The 14,133-nt window shown below is 49.7% G+C and overlaps 1 protein-coding gene across 3 annotated transcripts in view; it reads right to left on the bottom strand.

Annotated features, from left to right (window-relative positions):
- Positions 1-370: 370 nt before the first annotated feature.
- Positions 371-14,133, bottom strand: part of COA8 (cytochrome c oxidase assembly factor 8) — a 29,999-nt gene continuing 16,236 nt past the window's right edge. Inside the window, exons 2-5 of one of the 3 annotated variants that reach the window (XM_040478343.1) lie at positions 12,216-12,413; positions 10,918-10,981; positions 3,811-3,901; positions 371-746 (exon numbers count right to left, since the gene is read on the bottom strand). In XM_040478343.1, the coding sequence (XP_040334277.1) occupies positions 641-746; positions 3,811-3,901; positions 10,918-10,981; positions 12,216-12,413 (459 nt within the window). In that variant the 3' untranslated portion in view covers positions 371-640. Of the gene's footprint in view, positions 747-2,904; positions 2,970-3,503; positions 3,541-3,810; positions 3,902-10,917; positions 10,982-12,215; positions 12,414-14,133 lie in introns of those variants that run through there. The other 2 variants (XM_040478344.1, XM_040478345.1) reach the window with 2 other exon arrangements.

Here is a 14,133-nt window from a genome sequence, read left to right as displayed (position 1 = left end):
GGAAAACAAGGGATGTGGTCCAGCAGCAAGGTGTTCAGGAAAACTTTGGAAACCGAGGCTCCACCTCACTGGGGTAAACGGAGGAAAGTTCTCCGAAGGTGCCTCTGCCGCCACCTGGCGTCTCTCTGACACAGAAGCGGCGCCTGCTTTCACGTCCGCGGGTGCAAGTGTCCCAGGACAGCTGTGTTCTGTCAGCACTGACCGGGGTTGTCCAGCAACCCCCGGCCGCTGGTCACGTGAGGGTGGGGTACGGTTCACTCGGCAGCCAGCTTCCAAATCACTCCCGTCAGTGGAGTCAAATTTGCAGATCAAGTACACGAATATTTTTATATTATTCTATTTCAAATTGGTAGAATTCAAAACACAGAAAACAGTACACAAAAACACTGGTTTTATTTAATAGCATGTCCGTGACCCGGGGCCAGCTTGGAATCCACAGTCGGGAGAGTCACACGGCCTACGGCTCACCGGGACCCCCGTTCTCCCAGTCCACCCTGTCCTGACACAAGCCAAGGGCCCCACAGGGGAGGTGCGGGTGTCCGTTCACGTACAGGTTTTCAGAGCCCTTGTAAAATGAACTGCTCAAGCAGCTGCTTCTGGTGGAAACTCGGGACACCAGCGGGTGGGTCAGGGTGGGCTCCTAAGTGCTGGTCTTCCTTTGCTTTGGTCTCAGCTTGTGCCAAACCCTCTCCAGGGCCACTTTTCCCATGAAGAAGGTGATGGCAAAATTACGCTTGTACCAGTCTCTGTGGAGAAACCAGACGAGCACACGTGATGCCCCAGTAACTGAGGACCAGCACCCCAGCTTCTGAGGGGAGTTCCCGGCCAAAAGGCAAGTCCTCCTGACTATCCCCACCTTTCCTCTTCCTCTTTCTGCCCTCATTAAAGCTTACCTGTCCCTAAAAGCCTTCCCTCCTTCCTCCTGGATTTTCATCAGGGCCCCCCAGGCTATCACAAGAGAGTAAGGCTCAGCACGTGAACCCCCATCTTTGCCCATTCGCTGCAATCCTCCTCTGGTTTTTGCTAAGAGACTCCAGAAAAGGAGATTGGGGCCTCAAGACTTCCGTGGCATTCCTGGGGAGCCACAATCGTTGAGTGTGGCAGGACTCCGTGGGGACCATCCTGGTTTGGGGCCTTATTTGCGTGAGAAGCGCAAAGTACTCCATCGGGAGAAGTTAATCTGTCACAAGTGCCAATGTCATAAAGCTCCACATCCTCTTTTTCTAAACAATCTGAGCTTCTGTGTCTCTAAATAGAGAATTCCAGGGCTTCCTCTAAATATTGGGGTGGAGTTCACCAACAGCCACGGGCTCACTTGCCTGTGAGTTACTGTACAAAACTTGCAAATTCACCCCACTGCTGAATGGGCAAAGCTTGGGAAGTTTCCACAACAGAAGGCACACATTCCAGACTCTCGATGCTAAGCCTCTGGAAGCTGAAATGTCCATAAGTACCGATGCTTTTCAGCCAAATGAACTCATGAGTGAACACGGAACTTCTATTCCAGACTGGACTCAAATGACACTGAGTCCAGGACAAAAGGAAGCAAAACGACCACGGGCTCAAAAGAAGCGACAGCAAGAGGTAAGGACGCTCGTTTTCTGGAGCCTCTGTGTTGGCTGAAGAGACAATCTCCCTCCTCGTGAGAACGATCTTACGTTTCTATCCACTTAAGTGATGTTATAAATGGGAAGCAGTGCCCTAAATAAACAAGGCTTCCAGAAAGAGAAAACCGGTACCCCATCGAGACGGCAGTTCTTAGGTTACTAAGGAAAAGCCAGATTCCACTCCACCGACGCTCTGACAAAGCGCAGGGAAACTAAACTCTCCCTGTTTCCATGGGGAAGGCAGGGGCAGGGTGGCGTGGGCGCGGAAGGGGGCACTGACACTCCCCTGCCACCTGACCCGGGGTGGGGCTGGTCCTCTCTTCTCTGGTCCTCCTCTCCTCTCCAGCACACATGCTCGGGCCCACATCACAACTCACACTGGCCTGACGTTATAACCTAGCTGGTTCAGAGTAACACGGGACCGCAGGAGTGCCAACGTGCTCGTGCTGCCAGACTCCTCTGTCTGAGGGTCGGTCTCTCAAGCTCACCCAGCCTCACCCACCACCACCGTCCTTTAGATCTTACCTGCCCTGCCTGACCGACACTGCCACTGTCACCTTCTATTTTATTAAGTTTATTTCTATTTATTTTGAGAGTGGGGTGGGGGGCACAGAGAGAGGGAGAGAGAGGATCCCAAGCAGGCTCTGTGCTGTCGGCACGGAGCCGGATGCGGGGCTCGAACTCACCAACGGTGATATCATGAACTGAGCCGAAATCAAGGGTCAGATGTTTAACGGAGTCCCCTGCCAGGCTATCATTTTATTTTATTTTATTTTTTTTCAACGTTTATTTATTTTTTGGGGACAGAGAGAGACAGAGCATGAACGGGGAAGGGGCAGAGAGAGAGGGAGACACAGAATGGGAAGCAGGCTCCAGGCTCCGAGCCATCAGCCCAGAGCCCGACGCGGGGCTCGAACTCATGGACCGCGAGATCGTGACCTGGCTGAAGTCGGACGCTTAACCGACTGCGCCACCCAGGCGCCCCCAGGCTATCATTTTAAACGAGGTCTTCTATGAACCCCTCTCACCCCCAACTCATACACCCTTTACATATTTCCTGTGATCTGGTTGGTACTAAGTACGGGGGTCTGCCTAGATTCGGCTCCGTGTTCTGGTAAGAACGCCTCACAGGTACTGCCCAATACTTCGTCCTGCATCGTGCAGAGGCAGCTGGCCCAGTGTGCGCAGCAAGAGAAGACACGGGGTGAGGGGCCATCACCCCATCCCGCGCCCTGCAAAGCCCCGCCTGCCTTCCTGCCCGCTGGTTTCAGCAGCTGTGGGTCACCGCTGCCCACACCTATTATTTCCCTGGGAAAATGTTAATTCTCCGACTCCACCGCTCCTTCTGCATCAGCTGTCAACCTACAAAGAAAAATGCTCCTTCGTGTGGTTCCCCTGATACAGTAGATGCAGGAAAGGTGTGAACTCTCTGGGTTCTTTTACTGATCAATTTGCAGAACGAGTTGGCTGACTAGCAGTGTGCGGAGGGGACCGAGCTCCTCGGCCTTGCTATGACGGCAAAGGTCTTTGCAGATTCGGTATACTTTTAATCCACTACGGTCATTTCCTTTGTGCGGCTGAAACGGCCTCACCCTTAGCCTAAGGGAGCCCCTCAAGTAGGCCCCTGTGCCGTTCTCATGTGACCCTGCCAGTCTCTGGGCCTCCTCTTTGACACAAGGTGTCTTGCCTCATCGTGTGCTGTTCCCACCGCAGACCTGCTTCTCTAAGGAGTCCAGGTTCCCCTTAGTGGAAAGTGCTGTTTAGAACTGTCGAGGGGCATCTGGGTGGCTCAGTCCGTTGAGCGTCCAACTTTTGATTTCCGCTCAGGTCTTGATCCCAGGGTCGTGGGATCAAGTCCTGTGTTGGGCTCCATGCTGGGGGTGGAGCCTGCTTAAGATTCTCTCCCCCATTGCCCCTCTCTCCTGCTCACACTCTCAAACAAACAAGTAAACAAATAAATTAAATAATGTAAAGTAAACTTCAAAAAAAGAACCTGCTGTCAGAGCACTAGGGGTGCAAACCGTTATGGGGTGGCCACGCAAATAACTGTAAGCCGTCCATTTTATTTAAAAGTACGAAAACTAAGTTTACAGCAACGTCTACCTTTAGCATAAACATCAACGTCACTAAATTCAGGTAAGAAAATAATCCTACCCAATATGAATATGATATTCAAAATTTTAGAAAAAAAGTAAGCACTTACCTGTTATAACACATGTGTTTCTGAAAATTTTTACTTAAAAATTCCTTGTAAAAGTCAGCCATTTCTTCTGCATCTAATGTTGCTTTCTGACCTGAAAATTAATTTCAACTTAAACATTAAGACTTAAGAAGAAGAGACCCACAAACTACTATTGATCTAACAAAGGAGGTCAGCAAGATCAAAATGCAAACATCAACTGTATCTTTCTATCTATACACTAGCAATAAACAATCCAAAAATGAAATCAAGAAACAATAATTTCAGGGGTGCCTGGCTGGCTCAGTCAGTAGAGCATGCAACCCTTTATCTAGGGGTTGTGAGTTGAAGCCCCATGTTGTGCATAGAGTTTACTTAATAAAAATATACATATATTAAAAAAAAAAAAGAATACCATTTACAGTATCACCAGAAACAATAAAAGACTTAGGAATAAATCTGAAAGGAAGTGTTAAGACCTACACACTGCAAACTACAAAACACATTAAGGGGCGCCTGGGTGGCGCAGTCGGTTAAGCGTCCGACTTCAGCCAGGTCACGATCTCACGGTCCGTGAGTTCGAGCCCCGCGTCGGGCTCTGGGCTGATGGCTCAGAGCCTGGAGCCTGTTTCCGATTCTGTGTCTCCCTCTCTCTCTGCCCCTCCCCCGTTCATGCTCTGTCTCTCTCTGTCCCAAAAATAAATAAACGTTGAAAAAAAAAATTAAAAAAAAACAAAACACATTAAGAAATAAAAGACCTGAACAAACGGAAAGACATTCCACGTTCATGGTTTTAAGGACTGCAGACTGCTGAGATGGACAGCACGCCCAAGCTGACCTACGGATACAATACAATCCCCATCAAAATCCCAGCTGGCTTTTTGGCAGAAACTGAGGTGCAGATCCGAAAATGCAGAGAAACCCATCAGCCAACACAATCTTGAAAAAGAAAAGGGCAGGGGCGCCTGGGTGGCTCAGTCGGTTGAGCGTCCGACTTCGGCTCAGGTCATGATCTCGTGGTCTGTGAATTCGAGCCCCGCGCCGGGCTCTGTGCTGACAGCTCAGAGCCTGGAGCCTGTTTCAGATTCTGTGTCTCCCTCTCTCTCTGCCCCTCCCCCGTTCATGCTCTCTCTCTGTCTCAAAAATAAATAAACGTTAAAAAATTAAAAAAAGAAAAAAGAAAAAAGAAAAAAAGAGAAAGAAAAGGGGTGCCTGGGTGGCTCAGCCAGGTAGGTGTCCAGCTTCGGCTCAGATCGTGACCCCACGGCTCAATTTCTTCTCAAGCACAGGTGTGCGCCTCCCAATACACAGCCCACGACGCGCTTCATCACGTCCCCTCAAATGCCTTGAAGCTTCTAACGAGAAACGTGAGCCACCCGTAGAGGGGAAACGGACTACTTTCAACCTGAATGCATCCTGGCTCAACAGCGCACCCTCCCAACCCTGGCCCGGGGTAGGTGCCGGCCTAACCAGCCCATCTGGGAGTCGGTGAGCACACGCTCAACCAGGTGACACACGGGGACTAACCCGGCCACCTCCATGGTCCTCCCTGTGTGGTGGGAGATGCCGACCGCGGCGCCGGCCCCCAGGGATCCCCCATCCCCCTCCCCCAGGTTTGAAAAGGCCACACAGGACAGCAACCAGCCTGCCAAGGGAAATGCGGCCAGACAGCAGCCCACAGGCCAGTCTCAGGACACCCAGTGATGCCTCAGAGGTGAAGGCACTCTGGCTTTGAAGCCCCAAACAGGCGCTCGGACCTCTGCCCCCCGGGCTCTCGCACGCGTAGAGAGGCCCACGTTCGAGCTCCTACCTCGGGTGTAGCACGCTTGCCCCTGGAAGACGCCGCCTCCGGGCAGAGGCCACGTTTCCCGGCCGCACTGCCGAGGTCGATGCTGCATCCCCAGCGGGGCTTGGGGGAGACGGGCTGGGAGGGTAACCCAAGGGCACGTTTCCACAGAAACAGGAGTGAAGGTGCTGACCTTTGACACATACGACACGGAAGCAAGCACTCAGATGGCACGGTCCAAGCGTGTGTCTGTCGGCGCACAGAGGACAAGGACACGTCCCTTCCACAACATAACCAAGGACCTGCCTGAGTCAACAGCAGTATTTTCCACATGTTCGTTCTCACTCCTCTGACCCAGCCTCCTGCAGCTCCTCAAATCCTCCATCTGGGGTCTCTTCCCTCATCTAGAAGATTCTCTCTCAAATCTCCCCTAGCTGTCCTCTCCTCAGACAGGCCTCTGTGAGGCCCTGTTGAGATGCCCGCTCCCCCTCAATTCCCGGTTGTTTTTCTTCCAGGGGCCGACGACAGACCCCGAGACCTAGTATTCACAGGGCTACCTGTCTGTTGGTCCCACTCCCAGCCCACACTGGAATGTCCGCTCCCTGAGGGCAAGGCCACAGCTGTCTCATCCAGTATGAGGTCCCAGTGCCTAGCGTGGCACACAGAGGAGTTCGACAGCTACCTCGCATCAACACAGGCCAGATGCTAAGCGGGACAAGAAAGAGAACAGCCAGCCGCCCGAGGAGGGGAGGGTAGCCGAAGGCTCCCAGAGAAGGCGACGTGTAGGCTGGGTCTTAAAGGATGAGTAGGAGCCCACGAGGCAGAGAAGGGAGAGAATGGGTCAGAAGCCGGGGACCGGCACAGAGGGAAACAAAGGGTCTGGAGAGGCACAGATGTGGCCGAACAGAGTGAGCGAGGAGGAGGGTGGGCAGGGCTCGAGTGTGGCGAGGGGACCAGGGAAGAACCCCCAGCTTCAGGCCAGAGGAGTAGCCAGGCCGGCCCGAGAGCATTAGTGTCCTCTGAACGATGGGTCTTGGAGGGACAGCACGTGTGCACGCTCGAGTCAGCATCCCAGCACATCTGTCTGCACCCCCACGTGAGGACCCGACGAGGCGCCCCAGCGGCAGCGGTTAGCGGCCCCGCGGAGCTCTGTCCTTCGCTGGCTGCTGGCCCAGGACTGTGGGTTCTCATCTAGAACGTGGGTCAGAACAGCACGCATCGTGAGGCTGCTCTGAGACAGAATGGGTGGCAGCCAGTGTGACGGGTGACACGGGGCCTGGCACGGAGCGCACCCTTGTCACCACCGCTGGCGGGACAGCAGGAGCCCCGGGCTCTAAGGACAGGCAGGTGCCAGCTTCAGCTGCTGGTCTGGTTTGGTGTCTTGTGCAAACACCCCACAGCCAGAGCTCAGCATAAAGCAGAAGCCACGTAAATGTCTGCTGAGTAACTCGGCTTCCACGTCTATCGACACTGCAGCAGGCTACTGCGCTCGGATGAAACTAAGCAAAGAAAGGGAGGTGGGATAACCTAGTTCATTACACATTTGCTAAAAACCACGTGGGGGTTTATGACTGCAAGTAAATCTATCTCCATGGCGTGCCTTCTTCCCACTGCGTGAACACTTTAGCTACAAAAGAAATTAGAGGCAAGAATCTTCCCACCATACTGCTGCCCTACAAATGAGACTCAATTTGGGGACGTGCAGAGCTGAAATCAGGGTATTTCGCTTTTGCACTGGAAATTCAGTAATTTTTCTACACTGCTGCAGAATGTTCCAGTGAACACCCACTGAGTGGGCCACCTTAGCCTTACCCAGTCCGCGATTACTAGAATTATATACTCCCCCCTTTTTTAAAAGATAATGCTGCAAGGAACCTACAGCTACCTCTTCTGTTTTCCTCCAGAATGCATTCTTAGATATCCTGTGGTCACAATTTCCCTGCTTCTTGGCAGGGGTGCTGCCTACAGGGGCATCCTCTGGAAAGACGGCTGGAAATTTCCCCTGCCGCGGACCACCTACGAGCACCGTATTGGACTATAACTCTAACTCCACCAGCACGGAGTGTAACCACTGAAGGCACCCCCTGAATTCAGCAAGCTCAAAATGACGCCCAGTTGCTGTTCTGATACACATCGTAATCTGCAGTCACATTACTCACCTACAGGTATTTTGTGGTTTCTACAACCCTGTTAACGCTCTTCACAAAGACTGCCCCTGTCGCCTCTGTTCTATCATCTGCTGTTCATGCTTTACCTGTTTCCTGGATGCTGACCTTTTTTTCCAGCCCTCTGCTTTCCCAGACACCGCTTGCAATTGAGCACACAACTCTTGATCTTGGGGTTGTGAGTTCGAGCCCCACGTTGACTGAGGGTACAGACTGCCTAAAAATAAAATCTCAACAAAAAAGAGGTCCTCACTTACATAGAAGGCAGTTTTCATGTTCTCCTGTCCTTCTACCTTAACTGTCGAGCCTAAAGAACCACCATTCCTCCAGACAACGGAGACTCAGTTGTGTTCTATCAGACTTTCTACAACTGGCAGCTACGTATTTAATTCTTAACCCACAAATAACTGATTTTTAAAAAATGTTTATTTATTTATTTTGAGAGCAGGGGGAGGGGCAGAGAGACAGGGAGAGAGACAGACTCCCAAGCTGTCAGCACAGGGCCAGTATGAGGTCCCAGTATGTGGGACTCAAACCACAAACCATGAGATCATGACCTGAGCCAAAATCAAGAGTCAGACACTTTAACCAACTGAGTCACCCAGGTGGTTTTCTTAATTAATTGATTTTTAATAATTAGCTTTTTGATCCATTTGGAATATATTTGTATTATAGGGGTCATGAATCTAAATTTACTCTCGAGTCAAAAATAGTTTCTTCATTAACATTTTTATTTTATTTTTTACATTTTATTTATTTTTGATAGATAGAGACAGAGCTTGAGCAGAGGAGGGGCAGAGAGAGAGGGAGACACAGAATCAGAAGCCGGCTCCAGGCTCTGAGCTGTCAGCACAGAGCCCGATGCGGGGCTCAAACTCACAGACTGCAAAATCATGACCTGAGCCGAAGTCAGACGCTTAACCGACTGAGCCACCCAGGTGCCCCATTTCCATTAACATTTATTAAACAAACTCTTCCTCCCTCGGTCCTGCGGGACCCCTATAATCACGTGTTCAGCACGCATTCTGGCCCACTGAGGTGACATGACTGTCACCCCCCCCCACCCCGTTTCCATCACTGCAGCCTGGAAACTGTTTAACTAGCTGACACAGTGGGAACCTCCCTTCATGTGTCCTGTCCTCAATGCATTCCTTCCTGTTTTATTACCAAATTCATTCAAAAGTCTGATTTAAGGCCAACCTTTCAGTTCTTAGAAACGCCAGCAAGAGAAACTCTGATATTAATAACAGGACTCAAAACAACCTTTCCCGTGTTGAGAGTGGTTATCTCCAAAGCATGTCCACAGCCTCCCTGACCCTGTCTGATCCTGGTGAGACTCACGAGGCTGGTGCCCCTCCCTTAGGGCTGCAGCATCTGTGACCACAGCCCAGGGCCCGCTCACTCGTCAGCAGGGCCGGGACAGCACAGGGTGAGCTGAGAGCCACTGTGGCACGGTGACATCAGACAGGCCCGGGAACCCTAGTCACTAGGCCAGAACATAGGTCCTCCACTTCCTGTGTAATTTTGGTTCAATACCTTGCCCTCAGGTTCCTCATCTCTAAGGTGGTAAAAGCAGCGGGACCCGTTCCTCTGGGTCATTGTGGGAAACAAAACAGATACAGGCAAAGGACTTGGCGCATACAGTCAGCATCTGAAATTGTGCGCAATTATGCTATGCTTATTGTTAGGACTCTGCACCCTTTCCTGCTGGCTCCGGCCCTCCACGATGGCACCTTGACGGGACCCTGCAGCCGTCGGCAAACAGCAGAGCCCGTCATCCGGCATCCACCCTCCCAGCTCTTTCTCCCAAATGGAGTCAAGCGGGGCTAAGGGAGGGGCAGTGCTTTAGCCCAAGAACAGATGTGGCTTTTGGGGTCAACGGTTCCAGATTTTCCATCAGAATGTTTTGACAGCAGACATCTGTTTAACAACACTATGACGCATTATTTGGACCTCACGTCAACAGCAAGAGAAAATGATTAAAGGTCATTTTGGGCACCAGACCTTCTATCCAAAACAGGAAAGGCAGCACAGCAGGCAGAGGGAACTGAGTGCATCCAGCATCCCTGGCATGTCGCACAGCATGGGGGACAAGATGTAAAAGAGGGGACAGGACAGGCGGGGGCCGGGGAGGCCTTCAGTCCAGACAGAGAGCGCAGCTGTCATTCTGTAGTCACACGAGTCTAAAAACCTAAGCCGGGCAACAAATGTCAATTGTGCATCTGGGGCAGGACAGTCTGACTACACTGCAAAGGATAAGTCTGAGGCAGGAGCTGACAAACGACAGCCTGCAGGCCAGCCGCCCCTGCTTCTGTAAATAAAGTTTTATTGGAACACATTCATGCCCATGAATCTATGTGTTTTTCTTTTTTTTCTTTTCTTTTCTTTTTTCTTTTCTTTTCTTTTTTCTCTTTTTTTTCTTTCTCTCTCTCTCTTCCTTCCTCTCCTTAAAAGAGCAAGGGCCAAGAGCAGAGGGAGAGGGAGAGAGAGAATCTCAAGCAGGCTCCACACACAACGTGGAGCCCAACTAACCCACTGAGCCACCCAGGTGCCCAGTCTACGTATTTTCTAGGTCCGCTTTCACGCTTCAACAGCAGAACTGAACAGCTGAAACAGAGACCCCATTTGGCCCAGAAGGACTAGTCTATCTACTATCTAGCCTTGACAGAAAGCTTGCCCATCCCTGATTTAAAGATCGGAGGCCAAGGAACCAATTAGAAAGTTACTACAATAGGCACAGAAGTAACAAGGGCCTGGGGACAGGGAGTGGCAAAAGCACTGAAAAATGTTTAAGAGGTGACTGCAGACAGATGGGAAGGGGCGGGGCTTCGGGAGGCTGGTGGGCGTGACCTGAGGTCAGGAATCTGGGAAGTCCAGCTAGTACAGGAGAAAGGGTGCAGAAGCCAGGGGACTATGGGACAGAGGTCCAAAGGTCAGAGGGAAGTCATTGATCTCGGAAAGACCTAAAAGTGTTAGAGGGATGACCGAGAGGAAAGAGACCATGAGGAAGGCACGCATGTGTCCCATGTATGAGTATGAGGACCCCCTCAGAGCACCTGTCCCAAAGGAGATCACGACTTGCCCCAGAGCTTTCTCCCCTTCATCCGAAATCCTTTCTTTCTATCTTCTCATGCAGTTAAACAAACACCATGTTAAGAGGAAAAGGACAAATGAACTAACCTGATCCGGTTCTCAGTTCCAGGCCTTTAGCTTTTAGTCTTGAGCGAATAAATTCTTCTTTTTCCTAAAAGAAGACCACTATCAGAACGCTCTTTCTTCATCTTTCCATCTTTCCTTGGGTGGGACACAGCCCAGAGTGGTCTGGGGGAGTCTGCATGGGCCCATCTCCAAACCTGAGCTAAGCCATCTCAATTTTCCTTGGGTGGGGGGCGCCTGGGTGGCGCAGTCGGTTAAGCGTCCGACTTCAGCCAGGTCACGATCTCGCGCTCCGTGAGTTCAAGCCCCGCGTCAGGCTCTGGGCTGATGGCTCAGAGCCTGGAGCCTGTTTCCGATTCTGTGTCTCCGTCTCTCTCTGCCCCTCCCCCATTCATGCTCTGTCTCTCTCTGTCCCAAAAATAAATAAACGTTGAAAAAAAAAATTAAAAAAAAAAAATTTTCCTTGGGTGGGACACGGCCTAACATGGTCTGGGGGAGTCTGCATGGGCCCATCTCCAAACCTGGGCTAAGCCATGTGAATTTGGTTAAAAGTCCCATGCTTGAAGTAGGGATTTCAAAAGAAGATGTTTCATGAACTGTTTATAAATCCACAGAATAAGATAAGTACAGCCCACGTGACACAGCCTACCCAAATGGATAGACATATAAAGCTTTTCTTCTGGATTAGAAAATTTTTACTTCTTTCTCATATAGTTTATTTATGAATATGCTGTTAAGAATTCTGAATTCTCAGAATGAAAGCACATCACAAAAACCCATATTTCATAAACATAAACACACACATTCTAGTTCTGGCTCTGCTACTCCTTTTAAGGAAAGACTACTTGAAAGTCTTGAGATCTATGATTTTATGAATGATCAGTATTTATGTACAGTTACATATAGATTTAAAAACTATATGCAGGGGGCACCTGGGTGGCACAGTCAGCTGAGTGTCTGACTTCGGCTCAGGTCGTGATCTCACAGTTTGTGAGTTCAAGCCCTGAATAGGGCTTCTGTGCCCCTTCGGATCTTCTGTGCCCACCTGTCTCTGCACCTCCCCACTGGTTTTCGGTCTGTCTGTCTCTCTCAAAATAAATAAACTTAAAAAAAATAAAAAATGATATGCATATGTTAATTTACATACAGGCATACATATGAGAGAGAGAAGGGAGGGAGATGGAGGGAGGCTGAGGGAGAGAGGAGGGAGGGAGGGACCAAGTCAGGACTGAGTAGAAGAAAGGCAAATAGTAAGGATTTAGCACCCCCAGGTGGCCATTTGTGGTACCTCTTTCTCATTCAGACCTTAAATCAAAGCTTACCCGACAGAATGTCAAATTCTGGTGTGCCCAAAACTGTTGGTTCCATTCTTGTGTTTCTTGTCTTAATTTTCGTAGCTTTTGTTCCAATGGTGATTCATTTTCGGGGACGTAAAAATGAACAGGTCGAAGGTTTGAATGTTTGTCTGGGGGTCCTATCCAATCATGGCAAGATTTTCTTGGAGGGCAGAATCCTGAGACCTTTAACAAAATGCACAGGGTGAATATAAACTAAGCAAATCTCCAGTACTGTAAAATGCATTCTATAAATTTATTAAAGCCCCTCATTAGCATTCTCTTTTTAAGACCATGTGCCAGAGAATACCCAAATTAAAAGAACTACAATAAATATTATTAACGTGAATACTATAGGGAACATGTTCAACAATGGCACTGGAATAATGCAACTCCTAATGCAAAACCAGCATTTAAGCCTGCACTTTGTACTGTATACAAAACTAACTCAAAATGGATCAAAAGCCTAAATATAAAATCTGAAACCATAAAACGTGTAAAACAGCAAAATTTGCACAACCTGAGACCAGGCGAAGATTATTTAGATACAACACCAAAAGCACAATCCATGAAACAAAAAAGATAAGCCACAGACTGGGAGAAAATATGTGCAAATCTGAAAAAGGACTTGTTCCCAGAATATATAAAAATCTCTCAAAACTCAATAATGGGAAAACAGACGACCCAATTTAAAAATGGGCAAAGTGGGGGCGCCTGGGTGGTTTAGTCGGTTAAGCGTCCGACTTCGGTTCAGGTCATGATCCCACGGTTCATGAGTTTGAGCCCCTCTGTTGGGGTCTGTGCTGACCGCTCAGAGTCTGAAGCCTGCTTCGGATTCTGTGTCTCCCCCTCTCTCTGCCTCTCCCATGCTCATGCTCTGTCTCTGTCTCTCAGTAATAAATAAAAGTTAAAAAAGAATGATTAAAAATGGGCAGTGGCCAAATAAAGCTTTCTCCGAAGAACACATATGGATAAAAGCATGCTCAACATCACAAGTCACTGGGAAACGCAAATCAAACCCACAGTGAGATACCACCTCACACCTTTTTATACGCCTAAAATAACCCACAAAGACATCTGACAATAACAAGTGTGGTCGAAGATGTAAAACAAGTGAGCTTTTATATGTTGCTGGTGGAAATTCACAATGGGGCACCACTTTGGAAGAAAGGCTGGCAGTCCGTTACGCAATTAAACACACACCTAACGCACAATCTGGCACCACTCCTAGGTATTTATCCAAGATGAATAAATACGTATGCTCACACAAAAACCTGTCTGTGGCTGGGAAAAGTGATTTTATTTAAAATTGCCAAAATCTGGAAGCAGCCTACGCGTCGTCCTCCCACTGGTAAATGGCAAAACCAAGTGTGGCACACACAACGGTGCTCGTCAACGACAGAGCGCGACACTCTCAACAGCAGGCAGCACAGGATGGATCTCAGGTACATTCTGCTGACTGAAAGAGCCACACCAACAGGCCGCCTGCCGCAGGATCCTATCCACAGGCCATCGCTCACAGGATAGAACAGGCGTGGGGGTGGAGGAAGCGGCTGACTACCCAGGAATTTCTACACCGAGACACAGAAAACGTTCTATATCTTGAGTTGTGGTGCTGTCCACACATTCGTCAGGAGTGAACTTCACTGTATGTCAACTGGACTTCAATAAACGTGACATTAAAATGAAAGGATCAGCTGGGTAATCGAAAGACTCGCTTTCCGTTTGTCTGCTTTAAGACCGATGCAGATCCATTGTCTGGGTGGCTCAAGTCAGTTAAGTGTCCGACTCTTGGTTTCAGCTCAGGTCGTGAGGTCACGGTTCGTGGGTTTGAGCCCCACATCCAGCTCTGCACTGCCAGCACGGAGCCTGCTTGGGATTCTCTCTTTCACTGCCTGGGGGGGGG

Source organism: Herpailurus yagouaroundi, unplaced genomic scaffold (genome assembly GCF_014898765.1).
Source record: "Herpailurus yagouaroundi ecotype Mexico unplaced genomic scaffold, PumYag 141, whole genome shotgun sequence".
In the NCBI taxonomy this organism is placed as follows: domain Eukaryota; kingdom Metazoa; phylum Chordata; class Mammalia; order Carnivora; family Felidae; genus Herpailurus; species Herpailurus yagouaroundi.
The sequence above is the reverse complement of the archived record's forward strand: the minus strand, read 5'-3'. Positions and strand labels throughout refer to the sequence as shown.